The sequence below is a fragment of the Dama dama genome, chromosome 3 (assembly GCF_033118175.1).
Source record: "Dama dama isolate Ldn47 chromosome 3, ASM3311817v1, whole genome shotgun sequence".
NCBI lineage: Eukaryota > Metazoa > Chordata > Mammalia > Artiodactyla > Cervidae > Dama > Dama dama.
The window spans coordinates 55,367,390-55,382,738 of record NC_083683.1 but is presented as its reverse complement, the minus strand read 5'-3'; the positions used below and the strand labels follow the sequence as shown (position 1 = coordinate 55,382,738).

The window sequence follows — 15,349 nt, the reverse complement described above, 5'->3', positions numbered from 1 at the left end:
TTCATGGAGCAAATCACTGTCCTTTAAAACTTTTCAAAATAATGAAAATTTTCTATGTCTGCAATGTTCAGCATGGTACCCACTTGTCACTGGCCACCTGGAATGTGGCTAGTAGTAGCAGAAATTGAATTTTAAGTTTTATTTAATTTTAACAAATTTAAATAGCTTCATATGAATAGTGACTGCTATGTTAGACATTGCGGCTATACACTATAGACTACCTACTCAAATAACCAAAAGGCCTTTGAAAACCACTACAATATGGTAAAGTAATTAGCCTCCAATTAAAATAAATAAATAAAAGAAAAAAGAAACAGTGAAACTAACTGAAGCAACTCAGTTCCTCCAGGTAGAAATGGATAGACACTGGCTTAAGCTTCCCCCAAATGGATAAACCAACTGATCATTTTACATCTTACCTTTGGATATTGTTTGTTGTGAAACATTCTACTAGTGAATAATCAATACTCATTATCATTATTTAATATGATAAATTATTGGTTCACAAAAGTGATTTTATTCACTTCTCACTTTCCCAAATGAAATACATTAATCACCTTAGGCTGAGGTGTTTTATTTATAAGATTAACACCATTGACATGGCAAATATAGACACACCTAGGCATGAGTTTGGCCTGGAGATGGGTTTCCCAGAAGAAATATCATTTGCTTAGTAATTTTGCAAATTGTTAAGAATATGAAGTGTAAACAACTCATATAATTTGCATTTTATTATCATTAAATATAGAAACTGTACATTCATTTAATGATAAAATTTGCATGTTTAAAAAATATCCAAGCCATTTAGTTTTAAAAAGTCAAACTATTCTGTCTCTTAGATATAATCATTGCTAAATTTTAGTGGTCTTAATTCCAGACAATCATTTATTCCTACCTGAGCATAGAGACACAGATATCTAGACTGAGAGAGCAAACTACCACTATTAAAATGAAACTATACTTGCTTCTTTTCTTTTAAAAATCATCAATGCCATTTTATTTTAATTTAAAACAAAAAGAGCTGAATTGAAGCAAAATCAATTACTATCATTTTGGCAATTGCTTCTTGATCAAAAAAATACCTTAACTTAAAGTATCTTTCCAAATTAAATTTTAAGTGTTCATGAAAGCCTAAAGAATTTATATCACTATTTCAACTAAATATCTCAGGTTCAGGCAATAGTGATTGACTGTCTATTATGAAGGCAAGTACATGAACCCTCAAATTCATTCTCCTACCAATCACTTCCTGTTCTTCCACATAGCTAAACACTTGTTATACTATCTACGACTTTTGTTTGTTCAGTTGGAATTTTAGTTTTATTACCTATGAATGTTTTATATCACTTGCACCCTATTCTGTGACTTTCTGGCCTCCTAGTAAGCCTCTCAAACTTTGTTATGCCCAAGACCCAGCTCAGCAGAAGATTAAAGCCTGTTCTTCCACAGTCTTGTCACATCTTGGTTATTAGCAAATTTAGTCTCCAGTTGCCCAGTACATCAAACCTGGAGTCATTCTTGAGCCTCTCCCTTATCACCCCGCATCCAAACCACATGGGATGGGGAGGGCGATGGGAGGGGGGCTCAGGATGGGGAATACATGTACACTCATGGCGGATTCAAGTCAATGTATGGCAAAACCAATACAATATTGTAAAGCAAGGTAAATAATTAATTTTAAAAAATCCTGCCAGTTCTACCTTCTAAGTATACTGAGAATCTGCCCATCTTCTCAGCACTGGACTTCAGCCCCATCACACTGGTAGAAATCACCAACAATCTACCTGAATCTAAGCAACAGCTTCCTACCTGGTCTCCCTGCTTTGCCCTATGCCCCTTCAGTCACTTCTCAACACAGAACGATCCTTTTTAAAAAACAGTACAGTTATGTCAACCTTTTGAGGGAAACCCTTCCAAGTTTTAACAATGGCCAACAAGTCCCTGAATAATCACATCCTGCTCCCCATGTCACCTGGGGTCTTACGACCCCACTCCAGCCACACTGGCCGCCTCAGATATGACAGGTAACTGTGAACACTATTGGATGGTCCTTGCTATGCGTTTCATACATCTTGTTGGATACATGATGAGAATGCAATGAGTCAAATGACATGCATATACACAATTTCATATACAATGTCAAATGGTTTTCCAACGTGGTTTTCCCAGTTTATACTTCTCCTACCCATTTATAGTCCATTCCATGAGAATGGAATGGAATGGAATGCTCATGGAATATGTGGAGAATTCTTATCACTCCACATATTTGAAAACTTCAAATTGTTAGTCTTTGTAATTTCTAGCCATCTGGTGAGGGCATAGTGAACCTATTTTCAGGTTTACTCCTTATTTCCTCTATTACCAATGAGGTGGGACATCATTCTGAATTATCTGTTCTCAACTTGGCATCACTAATGAACATGTTTTCTTGTTATAAAGGAGAAACCAGATATTGCATTTCCAAGAACTTCCTGTCTGCTTGATTCTGAATTGAAGTCTGACCTTGAGAGAATTCTGAGAAGGGAAGGAAAGGTCATATTCTCCAGAGAAAATTATAGCCAGACTAACTGCAGACTTGAGACTGCAGACTTGAGCAGCTTCTGATGAGCTCCTGAGCACCCACTTCACTGAAGCAGAGGAAGACGATAAGAGCATCTCCGAGCTTTACTACCCAGGCTCTTTATAAAGCTATGTAAGCTTCTAATTCATGATACTAAAACTCTTTATACATCCAAATACGTAACGTGCCTTCGGTTTCACTGTCCAAAATTCTGATGGTATTAATACCTGTTCACATACTTATTGGCTCTTCAGAAATTTTGTGAAGGGTTTGTTCAAGCCACCTGCCTTTTTACCATTCTGGGTTGTCGTTCTCTCATTGATTGGTAGGAATATTTAATATTATTTTAGAGTTTAGTTATAGATGATATAAGTATTTCTCCCACTCCATAGACTGTTTTTTCCACTCTCTCAAATGGTGTACTTTGATAAGATTAACAATTTTGAAGTAGTTTAACAAATTCATGAATAATGATTTTATGTTTTAACTTTAAAAACTATTTCCTAACAATAGTCATGAAGATACGATCTTATGCTATTTTTATCTTTGGTTTTCCTTTTCACATCCATATTTAAAATTTAAAATCTGCTTGGGAATAATTTTTTCAGTAAGGCATGAGGAGAGTTCATTGCTCTCCCCCCACATAGCTATCCAATTGATCAACACTTTATCAAATAGACCATTTTTTCTCCCATTTCTTGGGTGCCAATTTTTACATAGATAAACTATCTATATCTATGGAGATTTCTTTCTGGGTTTTCTAGTCTGTCTCTTTGAGCTATCTGTCTGTTCTTCAGTAAACCCCACACTGTCTTAATTATCTTCATAGCAAACACCGATATTCCTTAAAGAAAGCCTTCTTACCCTTTTTTTCATCTTTTAGACTGTCTCAATTATTCTTGGTCTTTTGTAATTCTAAATAAATTTTTGAATAAGATTATCAATTTTCATTTTGGAAAACTGTGAATTTATTTGCTTTACTGTTCCATTTTGTTTATTTTTTTGAAGGGAGAAGGTGTGGTAGTTAAATCTATACTCCCTGCTCCCAGAGCTATTTGATACACAAATATAATCTCAGCTCCTCAGTTTTAATTCTAAAAGTCACACTCACTCTAGATAAAATCTTTTTAGATTGTTAGACTATTGTGCAATACCCTATACTGACTTATTCTTGCCTTTATTTCCAGCCACAGTATACGCCAGGAATAGAGCTTGAGAGCTATATATTAGATTCAACTTCTTTCTTTAGGTATTAACCTGGCTGTCATGTTTTCCCAGAAGTCTTTCTTGAGCTCATAAAGCAAGGATAATAACTCTCTTCTTTTGTATAAACCTCTATATGTAATATATATTCATCTGTTGCCTTAAAATTATTTAGGCATTTTTCAAATCTCCCTAATAAGAACACAGAGATCCAATATAACCATCTTGAATCTTGTAGTAGAGATTAAATGAATAAAACATCTCTACTTTAGAAACATAAATGGATACACAAATAGATATTTAGAGATAAATAGTTGGCATTTTAGTCTAGTACCATACTAGTTTACACTATTTTTCTGTAAGTCACTTCTATGGATTTTTTGATGATTATAAAGGACAGAACAACACAGAGTCAACGTTAAAAGCAGATTGGAGATTCGATAGGACAATGGCCCTACAGTGGTATCCTAATGATTTTGCCTGCACACAGTCCATGTGGCCACCGGAGTCTAACCCGTGTTGGCCTGGAGCCCTGTGACTCGGTTTGGAGCAAGCAGAGATAAGCCTCCTGAGAAGTTGCTGCAAGGCAGTTTCTCTCCTAATCTTGTGAAAGACTGACATAGAGCTAATTCCTGTATATATCTCTAGTTTCAGCTGAGCACAGATTTTCCACTGTACCGCATCCCATGGAGTACAGATTCAGGTTCTGTGGAAGTTTATAAAACTGCTTGGTTTTGGTTTAGAAACTGCTCCCCAATGGCAGAGTGACCCATCACTTGTGTTGTCTGTCATCTGACATTTGTGATTTAGATTCATAATGTGAAATGGGAATATGGTGAACTGCTACTATGCTGATCTTACTTTCCTTTGGCATAAGTAATAAAGAGTCTATTTGGGGCCACTGACTCTGCCCTGGCCAAATTTATGGTACAGTGATAAAAAAAACCTACTGTCACCCTGTTACTATACTGTTTTTGGAATATCTAACAACTTTTTAAAATGCCAGCTATTAATAGTTAGCAAATTTTGCCAACCATCAACGAAAGTATTTATAAATATGCTCTTAAAGAGTGAAAATTCATGACAACACTCAATAGAATTTATAATCTACCTGTTGAAATAGAAGTCACAAAATAAAGCAATAGTAAAAAGAATGGTGGCCTATGTGTATCAGGTTCAGTTCAGTTCAGTTGCACAGTCGTGTCCGACTCTTTGTGACCCCATGGATTGCAGTATGCCCGGCTTTCCTGTCCATCATCACCATCTTCCAAAGCTTGCTCAAACTCATCTCCATCGAGTCAGTGATGCCATCCAACCATCTAATCTTCTGTCATCTCTTTCACCTCCTGTCTTCAATCTTTCCCAGCATCAGGGTCTTTTCTTTCTTTTTTTTTTCCTATTTATTTATTTATTTTTCATTTATTTTTATTAGTTGGAGGCTAATTACTTTACAATATTGTAGTGGGTTTTGTCATACATTGACATGAATCAGCCATGGAGTTACATGTATTCCCCATTCCAATCCCCCCTCCCACCTCCCTCTCCACCTGATTCCTCTGCTGGAGAGGGTGTGGAGAAAAGGGAACCCTCTTACACTGTTGGTGGGAATGCAAACTAGTACAGCCGCTATGGAGAACAGTGTGGAGATTTCTTAAAACTGGAAATAGAACTGCCATATGACCCAGCAATACCACTTCTGGGCATACACACTGAGGAAACCAGATCTGAAAGAGACACGTGCACCCCAATATTCATCGCAGCACTGTTTATAACAGCCAGGACATGGAAGCAACCTAGATGCCCATCAGCAGACGAATGGATAAGGAAGCTGTGGTACATATACACAATGGAATATTACTCAGCCGTTAAAAAGAATTCATTTGAATCAGTTCTAATGAGATGGATGAAACTGGAGCCCATTATACAGAGTGAAATAAGCCAGAAAGATAAAGAACATTACAGCATACTAACACATATATATAGAATTTAGAAAGATGGTAATGATAACCCTATATGCATCAGGGTCTTTTCAAATGAGTCAGTTCTTCTCATCAGGTGGCCAAATATTGGAATTTCAGCCTCAGCATCAGTCCTTCCAATGAATATTCAGGACTGATTTTATTTAGGATTGACTGGTTTCTCTCTCCTTGCAGTCCAAGGGATTCTCAAGAGTCTTCTCCAAAACCATAGTTCAAAAGCATCAATTATTCAGCACTCAGCTTTCTTTATAGTCCAACTCTCACATCCATACATGATTAATGGAAAAAACCATAGCCTTGACTAGATGGACCTTTGTTGGCAAAGTGATGTCTCTGCTTTTGAATATACTGTCTAGGTTGATCATAGCTTTTCTCCCAAGGAGCAAGTGTCTTTTAATTTCATGGCTGCAGTCACCATCTGCAGTAATTTTGGAGCCCCCCAAAATAAAGTCTGTTACTGTTTCCATTGTTTCCCCATCTATTTGCCATGAAGTGACAGGACTGGATGCCATGATCTTAGTTTTCTGAATGTGGAGCTTTAAGCCAACTTTTTCACTCTCCTCTTTCACTTTCATCCAGAGGCTCTTTAGTTTTTCTTTGCTTTATGCCATAAGGGTGGTGTCATCTGCATATCTGAGGTTATTGATATTTCTCCCAGCAATCTTGATTCCAGCTTGTGCTTTATCCAGCCTGGCATTTTGCATAATATTCTCTGCATATAAGTTAAATAAGCAGAGTGACAATATACAGCCTTGACATACTCCTTTCCCAATTTGGAAACAGTCTGTCGTTCCATGTCTAGTTCTTACTGTTGCTTCTTGACCTGCATACAGATTTCTCAGGAGGCAGGTAAGGTGGTCTGGTATTCCCATCTCTTGAAGAATTTTCCAGTATTTTGTGATCCACATAGTCAAAAGCTTTGGCATAGTCAATAAAGCAGAAGAAGATAGTAGATGTTTTTCTGGAACTCTCTTGCTTTTTTGATGATCCAGTGGATACTGGCAATTTGATCTCAGGTTCCTCTACCTTTTCTAAATCCAGCTTGAACATCTGGAAGTTTATGGTTTACGTATTACTGAAGCCTGGCTTGGAGAATTTTGAGCAATACTTTACTGGCGTGTGAGATGAGTGCAATTGTGCGGCAGTTTGAGCATTCTTTGGTATTGCCTTTCTTTGGAATTGGAATGAAAACTGACCTTTTCTAGTCCTGTGGCCACTGCTGAGTTTTCCAAATTTACTGGCATATTGAGTGCAACACTTTCACAGCATCATCTTTTAGGATTTGATATAGCTCAACTGGAATTCCATCACCTCCACTAGTGAATATCTGTAGTCCATGGAAAAAACAAAACCAAAAAGACTGTGGACCTATCCAATTTGGGTAACAGGATCCCAAATGGGGGGAATTTAAAACATATATAAAACATGCCTTTTAAAAAATCTTCTATCTATAAAATTTATATTAACATTCTCCTCCACTACTTAAAAAAATAATTTGTGAACATGTTAAAAGAAATGTTTTAAATATATAGTTTGGCAGAATTATGGAAATGGAAGCAGCTCGAAATAAGAAAAACAATAAGAATAGAATATGCAAAATAATTTTATAAGACGTTACAGAAATATCGTGGAATGTTTGTGTGTATCTGAAATTGAGCATAATTTCAAACTGTGTTCTGAACACTTTCAGAGGTGCTAAGAATTAATTTGATAATCAATTAATGGCAGTTTGTGTAAGCATTTAAGTAAATATATTGTAGAAAATAGCTGAAGAAATAAGAAAGGATGAAGACAGCTGTTCTGTGAGTAGTACAAAGTCCAACACAAACAGAATAGTATGTCACATCTAACTTTACCTACCAGATTACAGTGATGTGGCTCTTAATCTATTCAATAATATAGGCTAATTTTTTTATGTTTTAAAGGTAAGTTATATGAGTTCATATGTCATACATCTTTAGGTTTTTCTAGAAAGAAAGTTGGAAATTTTAGAAAAACATGATCTCACCACCGACAGAGCAACTACAATCATTTTGTTATTGTTGTTGTTCAGTCGCTAGGTCTTGTCTGTCTCTTTGCGACCCCATGGACTACAGCATTCCAAGCTTCCCTGTCCTTCATTATCTTCTGGAGTTTGCTCATACTCACGTCCATTGATCCAGTGATGCCATCCAACCATCTCATTCTCTGTCGCCCCCTTCTCCTCCTGCCCTCAGTCTTTCATAGCATCAGGCTCTTTTCCAGTGAGTCAACTCTTCACATCAGGTGGCCAAATTATTGGAGCTTCAGCTTCAGCATCAGTCTCGCTAATGCATATTCAGGGTTGATTTCCTTTAGGATTGGCTGGCTTAATCTCCTTGCTGTTCAAGGGACTTTCAAGATTCTTATCCAGTACCACATTTCAAAAGCATCAATCCTTTGGTGCTCAGCCCACTTTTAGTCCAACTCTTAAATCCATACATGACTACTGGAAAAACCATAGTTTTGACTGTGGACATTTGTCAACAAAGTGATGTCTCTACTTTTTAATATGCTGTCTAGGGTTTTTCATAGCTTTTCTTAACAAGGAGCAAGCAGATTTAACTTCATAGCTTCAGTCACTGTCCGTAGTGATTTTGGTGCCCAAGAAAATAAACTTTGCCACTGTTTCCATTTTTTATCCCGTCTATTTGCCATGAAATGGTGGGACTGTAGACCATGCTCTTATTTTTTTTGAATGTTGAGTTTTAAGCCAGCTTTTTCACTCCTCTCTTTCACCTTCATCAGAGGCTCTTTCATTACTCTTCACATTCTGCCATTAGAGTGGTATCATCTGAGTATCTAAAGGTTGTTGATATTTCTCCTGGCAATCTTGATTCCAGCTTGTGTTTGATCCAGCCAGACATTTCACATGATGTACTCTGTATGTAAGTTAAATAAGCAAGGTGACAATATTCAGCCCTTTCTCAATTTTGAACCAGTCCTAACTATTGCATCTTATCCAATAACTTTTTGCATATTACTTTGCTTGTTTGCATAGTAATATATCCTGATTTTTTACATTGTAGAATTTACATTTACTTTGTCATGTAGCAAAATACTCTTTATGATTATTTTAACAATTATATACTTTTCCATTGAATAGATGTATCATAATTTTCTCATCCATTTTTCATTTTAATTTTAACTTGTTTCTTATTTTTGACAATAGGTAACAAGTAATGCACATCATTTTTATTATTTCTTTAAGTGGCTTTCATGAATCTTATTTTATTATCAAAATATACAATAGTTGATTTATATCAGCCAAATAAACTAAAGATGGTTTTGTCAAAATGCATGTGTGAAAGTATCAACTTTCCTGCATATTTTATCACTTATCACTAAATTTAAAAAACTTTTCCTCATTTGAAAAATTGTGTGTTTTATTATTTATTTTATTATTTTATTTATTTATGTGAAAAATATCTTTGAAAAGTAGCAAAATTGTTCATATATTAGTTGTATTGGCTATGAAAATTTAATATCTAGGAATAGAATGCAACCAGTAACCCAACCCATCAACTTAGTGGATACAGAAAGGAGGTAGACATTGGAGGTTGGAAATCTGGTAACTCGTGTTATGAAATGGCAAAGCATTTGTTTGAAATGTCACCTACAGTACTTTGGAAGGCAGATCAAGTGCCAACCAAGAGTGTAACCTTACATAAACAACTAGTGAAAAAAGAACGTAGCTGTGTACTGGCAGCTTATTGACACTTTCAGTAAATAAATTTATCAAAAAAATTTCTGCAATGAATTCACATTAGGGTGAACTATTTGGCAAGCAGAGACAAATGATAATAAAGCTTTGTTAAGAAAGATACTGCCTCTAGCCTACAGTCAAAATTGAGAATCCAAGAATTTGAAATCTTGGTGCATGAGCTTCCCAATAATACCTATATCCAAATTGAAGCTATTGGAGACTAGTATCTACAAACGTTGTGAAATTGCTGATAAAGATAAGATTAAGGGAGTTGCCTTACTATTTTCACCTTTTATTTCATAGATATTGGGGTATGGGCAAAAGAAGAGAGATCAGGATTCAAAATACCATGGACTATGTCTAAATGAAAAGTTTGACAGTGATTTCCCCATCTGAGTTCAGGCTCCTATGACAAAGTGTTGTAGACAGGATTCAAAAAAAAAAATAATTTATTTCACACAGTTGTGGAAGATAGACGTCCATAATCAGGGTCCAGCATGGTCACCTTCTGGTGAGAACCCTCTTTCTAGTAGTAGACTGCCAACTTTTCACTGCGTTCTTAGATGGTAAAAGCAGAGAGAGGAATCAAGCCCTTGCATGATGTTTATAAGGGCACTAATATGACTCCTGAGGACTGCATCCTCATGACCTAACCTAATCCTAGTTACTTCCCCAAAGCCCCACCTCATAGTACTTCATCACATTAGAGTTTCAACCTATGAATTTTGGGGAGACACACATGTTTAGTGCATGATATTCTGTTCCCAGCCCCTCAAAGTCCAATTGCTTCTCACAAGTAAATATATTCGTTCTATTCTAATGACCTCAAAAACTCTTAACTCATTATAACATCAGTTCTAAATTCTGAAGTCCAAATTTTCATATAAATATCATTTAAATTTGATTTGGGTGAGACTGGAGGTACTATTCATCCTGAGGCAAAATTCTTCTCCAGCTGAGAACCAATGAAGCCAAACAAGTTATAATCTTTCAAAATGTAGTGGTAGAACAGACCTAGAATAGATATTACTATTCCAAAAAGGATAAACAGAAAAAGAAAACAAACAAAAAAATAGAATGAGTGACAGATCCCAAGCAAGCCTAAAATCTAGCAGAACAAACATCATGAGGCTTTAAATCTTGAGAATAAGCTTTCTTGGCTTGAAGCTCTGCTCTCCAGGCTTTCTGTGGTGGGAGCCCTGCAACAGAAGCTCTGCAGCCCCCAGAGCTCTGCCAGGTGGCTCAGGACCCAGGGCTTTGGACAGAGGCCATCTGATCTGTCCAAAGAAAGGTGATGGTCCCCCTTTTGAAAAAAAGAGCACAGCCTGAGGCTCTGAATCATCTGCAGTGTTGCTTTTCCCTGTCTTTAAGACCAGTGCAAGTTCAGAGTTGAATATCTCTATGATCTTTTTCTATCAGTGAAGGCAATGGCAACCCACTCCAGTACTCTTGCCTGGAAAACCCCATGGGCAGAGGATCCTGGGGGGCTGCAGTCCATGGGGTTGTTGACAGGAAACTATCAGTTTCCTGTTTGTGTGGCTAATTGAGTCAAGGCTCACATATATACTAGCCATGTCAAACAGAGCCTGATCACACCTTTATATCCTCTTCTGAATGTGCTTTCTCCTTTTTCAAAGTATGGATACTGAGAATTTTCCAAATCTTTCAGTAGTTCTTTCATTTTGCTTAAAAATTTCATCTTTAAGTCATTTCTTTCTTTTTTTTTTTTTTTTAATGACTGCTTTATTAGAATTTGGACAAACGTTTGTTGTCAGACAAATCACTATTATTAATATCTCAGCTATTATTATTTTCATGTCCATAGTACTGAAGGCATTTAAACATGCTATTTATAAAGCTGTCATCTTCATTTGTATAACAGTTTGACTATGCCAAGTAAAAAATAATTTTTACAACAAACTTGAAGTTCTGTTTAACAAAGTAAAGTCTATTGAGTCCTGTCATACACAAAGCCTCAGGGGTATTGAGATGAGTAGGTAATATTTCACTTTGCAGTAGTTGAACTGATACACCAATCTGAAAGAAATGCCCTTTTCTGGTAAGACTTAGTGAAGCAAGTTTAATCTGATAAGAATTTGTATAGAAAATAACTATAAAAGATAAATGTATAAAATGATGCCATCTGAACTTCTTCAGTAGAAGATTGCACAAATTCATGATCTGAGCCAATTAAGACATCAAAACACAAGAAAGAGGTAACATCAGTCTGAGGTAAACACTAAAAGTTTAAAACTCCCAAGTATTTAACAAAAATTACCTACTGACATTGATACACACATACTTAAGCTAACTTCATCTCTGTAAAAAGATCTGTTGCAGTTAGATACAAAATGTGTAAACACAGTGTGCACTGATTAGTAAGTAAAAATAAAAACAGTGAAGCCCACAATTGTTAAGTCAGCCCTTTTAAAAAGTATATATACAAATCACCAGAAGAAAACCCCCACTGTCTTTGGATCAGCTAAGGATTTCATTAGAAGAGGTATCAGCTTCTTCACTGGGATGTTGGCTACCATTCAGGAGTTCTGGAGGCAGGAGTTCAGAATGTCCCTCAGTAACTCGCTGGGTATAAAACAAGATATAAGCTTGGGCCTTGTGTACTTCATCCAGAGTGCACATGCTTAGCTTGGAATCATTGCAGTGTACCCAGAATCCTCCTTCAGAATTGTAACAGTAGGCAGTGTAGTGTCCTGAGCTGAATCCCTTCCCATGGTGCATTACCACAGCAGATAAGTCATACATACAACATTCTGGTCTGAGGGACTTCAGGGATTCCCTGCAGCAATAGGGCTCCATGTTTAAGATTTCTTCAAAGCCAACATGAACACCAACCTTCTCTCGGTTATTACATCCTGACCACCTGAATCGTTTCAGATGGAGTCTGAGAACCTGAGGTAGGTGGCAAATCATAAGCTGTTTTTGTGCTTCTGTGAGTATAACTGGTTTTGAGGAAAACCTTCTACGTTTTTAATTACACTGGTCACACATGTAGATTTTTCCTTCTAAAGCTTCGGTTTCTGTGAACTTAGTCAACATTTCAGTAACCAGACACGGCTGGGAAGTACTATCTTTTCCACTGCATTGGTATCTTTCTGGGAATTCCAGTGACAAGTCCCAGAAAGGTTCTATGGTATTTGATTTGTTGTCACATGCAAGACATGTAACCTGACTAAGAAGCTGTCCGTGAAAAATGTTATTCACAACATTCAGAACCTGCTTGATAAGTTTCCTTTGAGAAGTAGGGATAAGAGCTGGTAACTTGGTACCAGTTGTCTCTAGTTCATGTTGTATTTTATCCAAAAGCTCACAAAGAAATTCCTGAGCATCCTGTTGGCCATAACCACGAAAAGCAGGAATTAGTCTCCATACTGAGTGTAGCATAGCAAATGGTGAGACCAAGGCTCACTTTCCAGACCACGTGACTTGGAACAAAGTATGCAGTTCATGACAAAGAGAAATGTATTGTGAACTTGGCTCCCTTGGCTGAATAAGTTCCATCTTTCTACTCTTTGGTGCTCCGCCACTTAGTCCTGATGATAAACTTGGATGTCTGAAGTGCACAGAATATGGCTCTTTTTCTTGACATTCATTCATTTGAGATACTGTATCTGTGACTGGAGGATGCTTATAAGATGATCTTGTTTTATCACTAGCTGTCACAGCCAGCCATTGGTTCAGATCAAGTTTTAAAAAACATTGTCGAAAAATAAGTAAATGACTCAATACTTGGAGAACAGAATTCACATAGCAAGTGTTTCCCAAATTTCTCAATCCTGTTACACCAGGAGTTACTGTTGGCCTTCGTTTAACAGAGGAGTCATCAGCCTCTTTCAATCTTACATCTTCTGAGGTAGATACTACTTTATCTTTTGCTGGCAATGCTGAGGTTTGCAGCGGTGAAGGAACTATTTCTACTGTGGTGGACTGAGCTAGACCTTGCAAACGTAAATTCTTTCTGGGAGGCATACTTTCTAATTCTGCTTTAGCTTGATGTTCTAATAGTTCTTGTCGTCTTTTCTTCACCTCTTTTTTTGCTAATTTCTCCTGAAATTGTTCTTGCCTTTTTATTTTTTTTTTATTTTTTATTATTATTATTTTTTTAATTATTTTTATTTTTTTTTTTTCCAGTGGGTTTTGTCATACATTGATATGAATCAGCCATGGATTTACATGTATTCCCAATCCTGATCCCCCCTCCCACCTCCCTCTCCACCCGATTCCTCTGGGTCTTCCCAGTGCACCAGGCCGGAGCACTTGTCTCGTGCATCCCACCTGGGCTGGTGATCTGTTTCACCATAGATAGCATACATGCTGTTCTTTTGAAATATCCCACCCTCACATTCTCCCACAAAGTTCAAAAGTCTGTTCTGTATTTCTGTGTCTCTTTTTCTGTTCTGCATATAGGGTTATCGTTATCACCTTTCTAAATTCCATATACATGTGTCAGTATGCTGTAATGTTCTTTATCTTTCTGGCTTACTTCACTCTGTATAATGGGCTCCAGCTTCATCCATCTCATTAGGACTGGTTCAAATGAATTCTTTTTAATGGCTGAGTAATATTCCATGGTGTATATGTACCACAGCTTCCTTATCCATTCATCTGCTGATGGGCATCTAGGTTGCTTCCATGTCCTGGCTATTATAAACAGTGCTGTGATGAACATTGGGGTGCACGTGTCTCTTTCAGATCTGGTTTCCTCAGTGTGTATGCCCAGAAGTGGGATTGCTGGCCTCCCAGAATATTGGAAATGACCCAATCAAAAAATGGGCCAAAGAACTAAACAGACATTTCTCCAAAGAAGACATACAGATGGCTAACAAACACATGAAAAGATGCTCAACATCACTCATTATTAGAGAAATGCAAATCAAAACCACAATGAGGTACCATTACACGCCAGTCAGGATGGCTGCTATCCAAAAGTCTACAAGCAATAAATGCTGGAGAGGGTGTGGAGAAAAGGGAACCCTCTTACACTGTTGGTGGGAATGCAAACTAGTACAGCCGCTATGGAAAACAGTGTGGAGATTTCTTAAAAAACTGGAAATAGAACTGTTCTTGCCTTTTTCTTCCAATGGGTGACTGCTCAAACCAAGTTCGAAAGATTTTACCCATGAGTATCCTTCTCCTGTGCCAAAGAGCAGTATACATTTGGTCTTCATTTTGAAGCAGAGATTGGGTGCCATCATGTAAGAAATAGGAATCATCACTTGTACCCACAGACCGTAAAACCCTTCCACTACGAGTGGTGCAGTGATAATTTTGACTTTTGATTGCACTTAATGTACTTCGTAGTAACTTTAGGTCTCCAGTTGCATTATCATTAAGAACATAATCATCACAGAGGTAACAAAAAACATACATCTCATTCACCTCCAATGCAACAGGATGACTGCTTTCTTGAAAGTGCCTGAGTGCATGTTCTTCAATATATCTTCCACACGCAACATGAGAACAGCTAAGGCAAGCCCAAATCGACTCAGTTGTATTGCAGTCCACACAATGCCATTTCTGCGGGTTGAGGATGGAATGCTCTTGAGCAAGCTGCAACTGCCCAATGTGTTGGCACTTATCCATTGTTAGCATTTATTTAATCTAGCTGAGGAACACATAATCCAAACAACTCTCTGTTGACAACACTTGAAGCATCTGAAAACAGCCCCGGCCGGAGCGGCCATCTTAGCGCTCGTCTCCTGCGCCCCCGCTCCCAGCTCCCCGTTCCCCGGTGCAGGGGCGGCGGCCTGGTGGGCTAAGTCATTTCTTTCTTCTTGCATTTTACTACAGCATTCCAAAGCCACACTGCACCCTTCAACACTTTGCATGGAAATCTCTCCAGGTTAGTATCCAACTTCATCACTT

At 37.4% G+C, this 15,349-nt stretch overlaps 1 protein-coding gene across 1 annotated transcript; it reads right to left on the bottom strand.

The window, feature by feature from the left end:
• Nucleotides 1-11,944: 11,944 nt before the first annotated feature.
• On the bottom strand, nt 11,945-15,076 carry LOC133042448 (ubiquitin carboxyl-terminal hydrolase 44-like). The gene is given in 2 exon segments (XM_061123021.1): nt 11,945-13,547; nt 14,544-15,076. Coding segments are annotated over 2 exon segments (2,136 nt in total).
• Between the last annotated feature and the right edge of the window lie 273 nt (nt 15,077-15,349).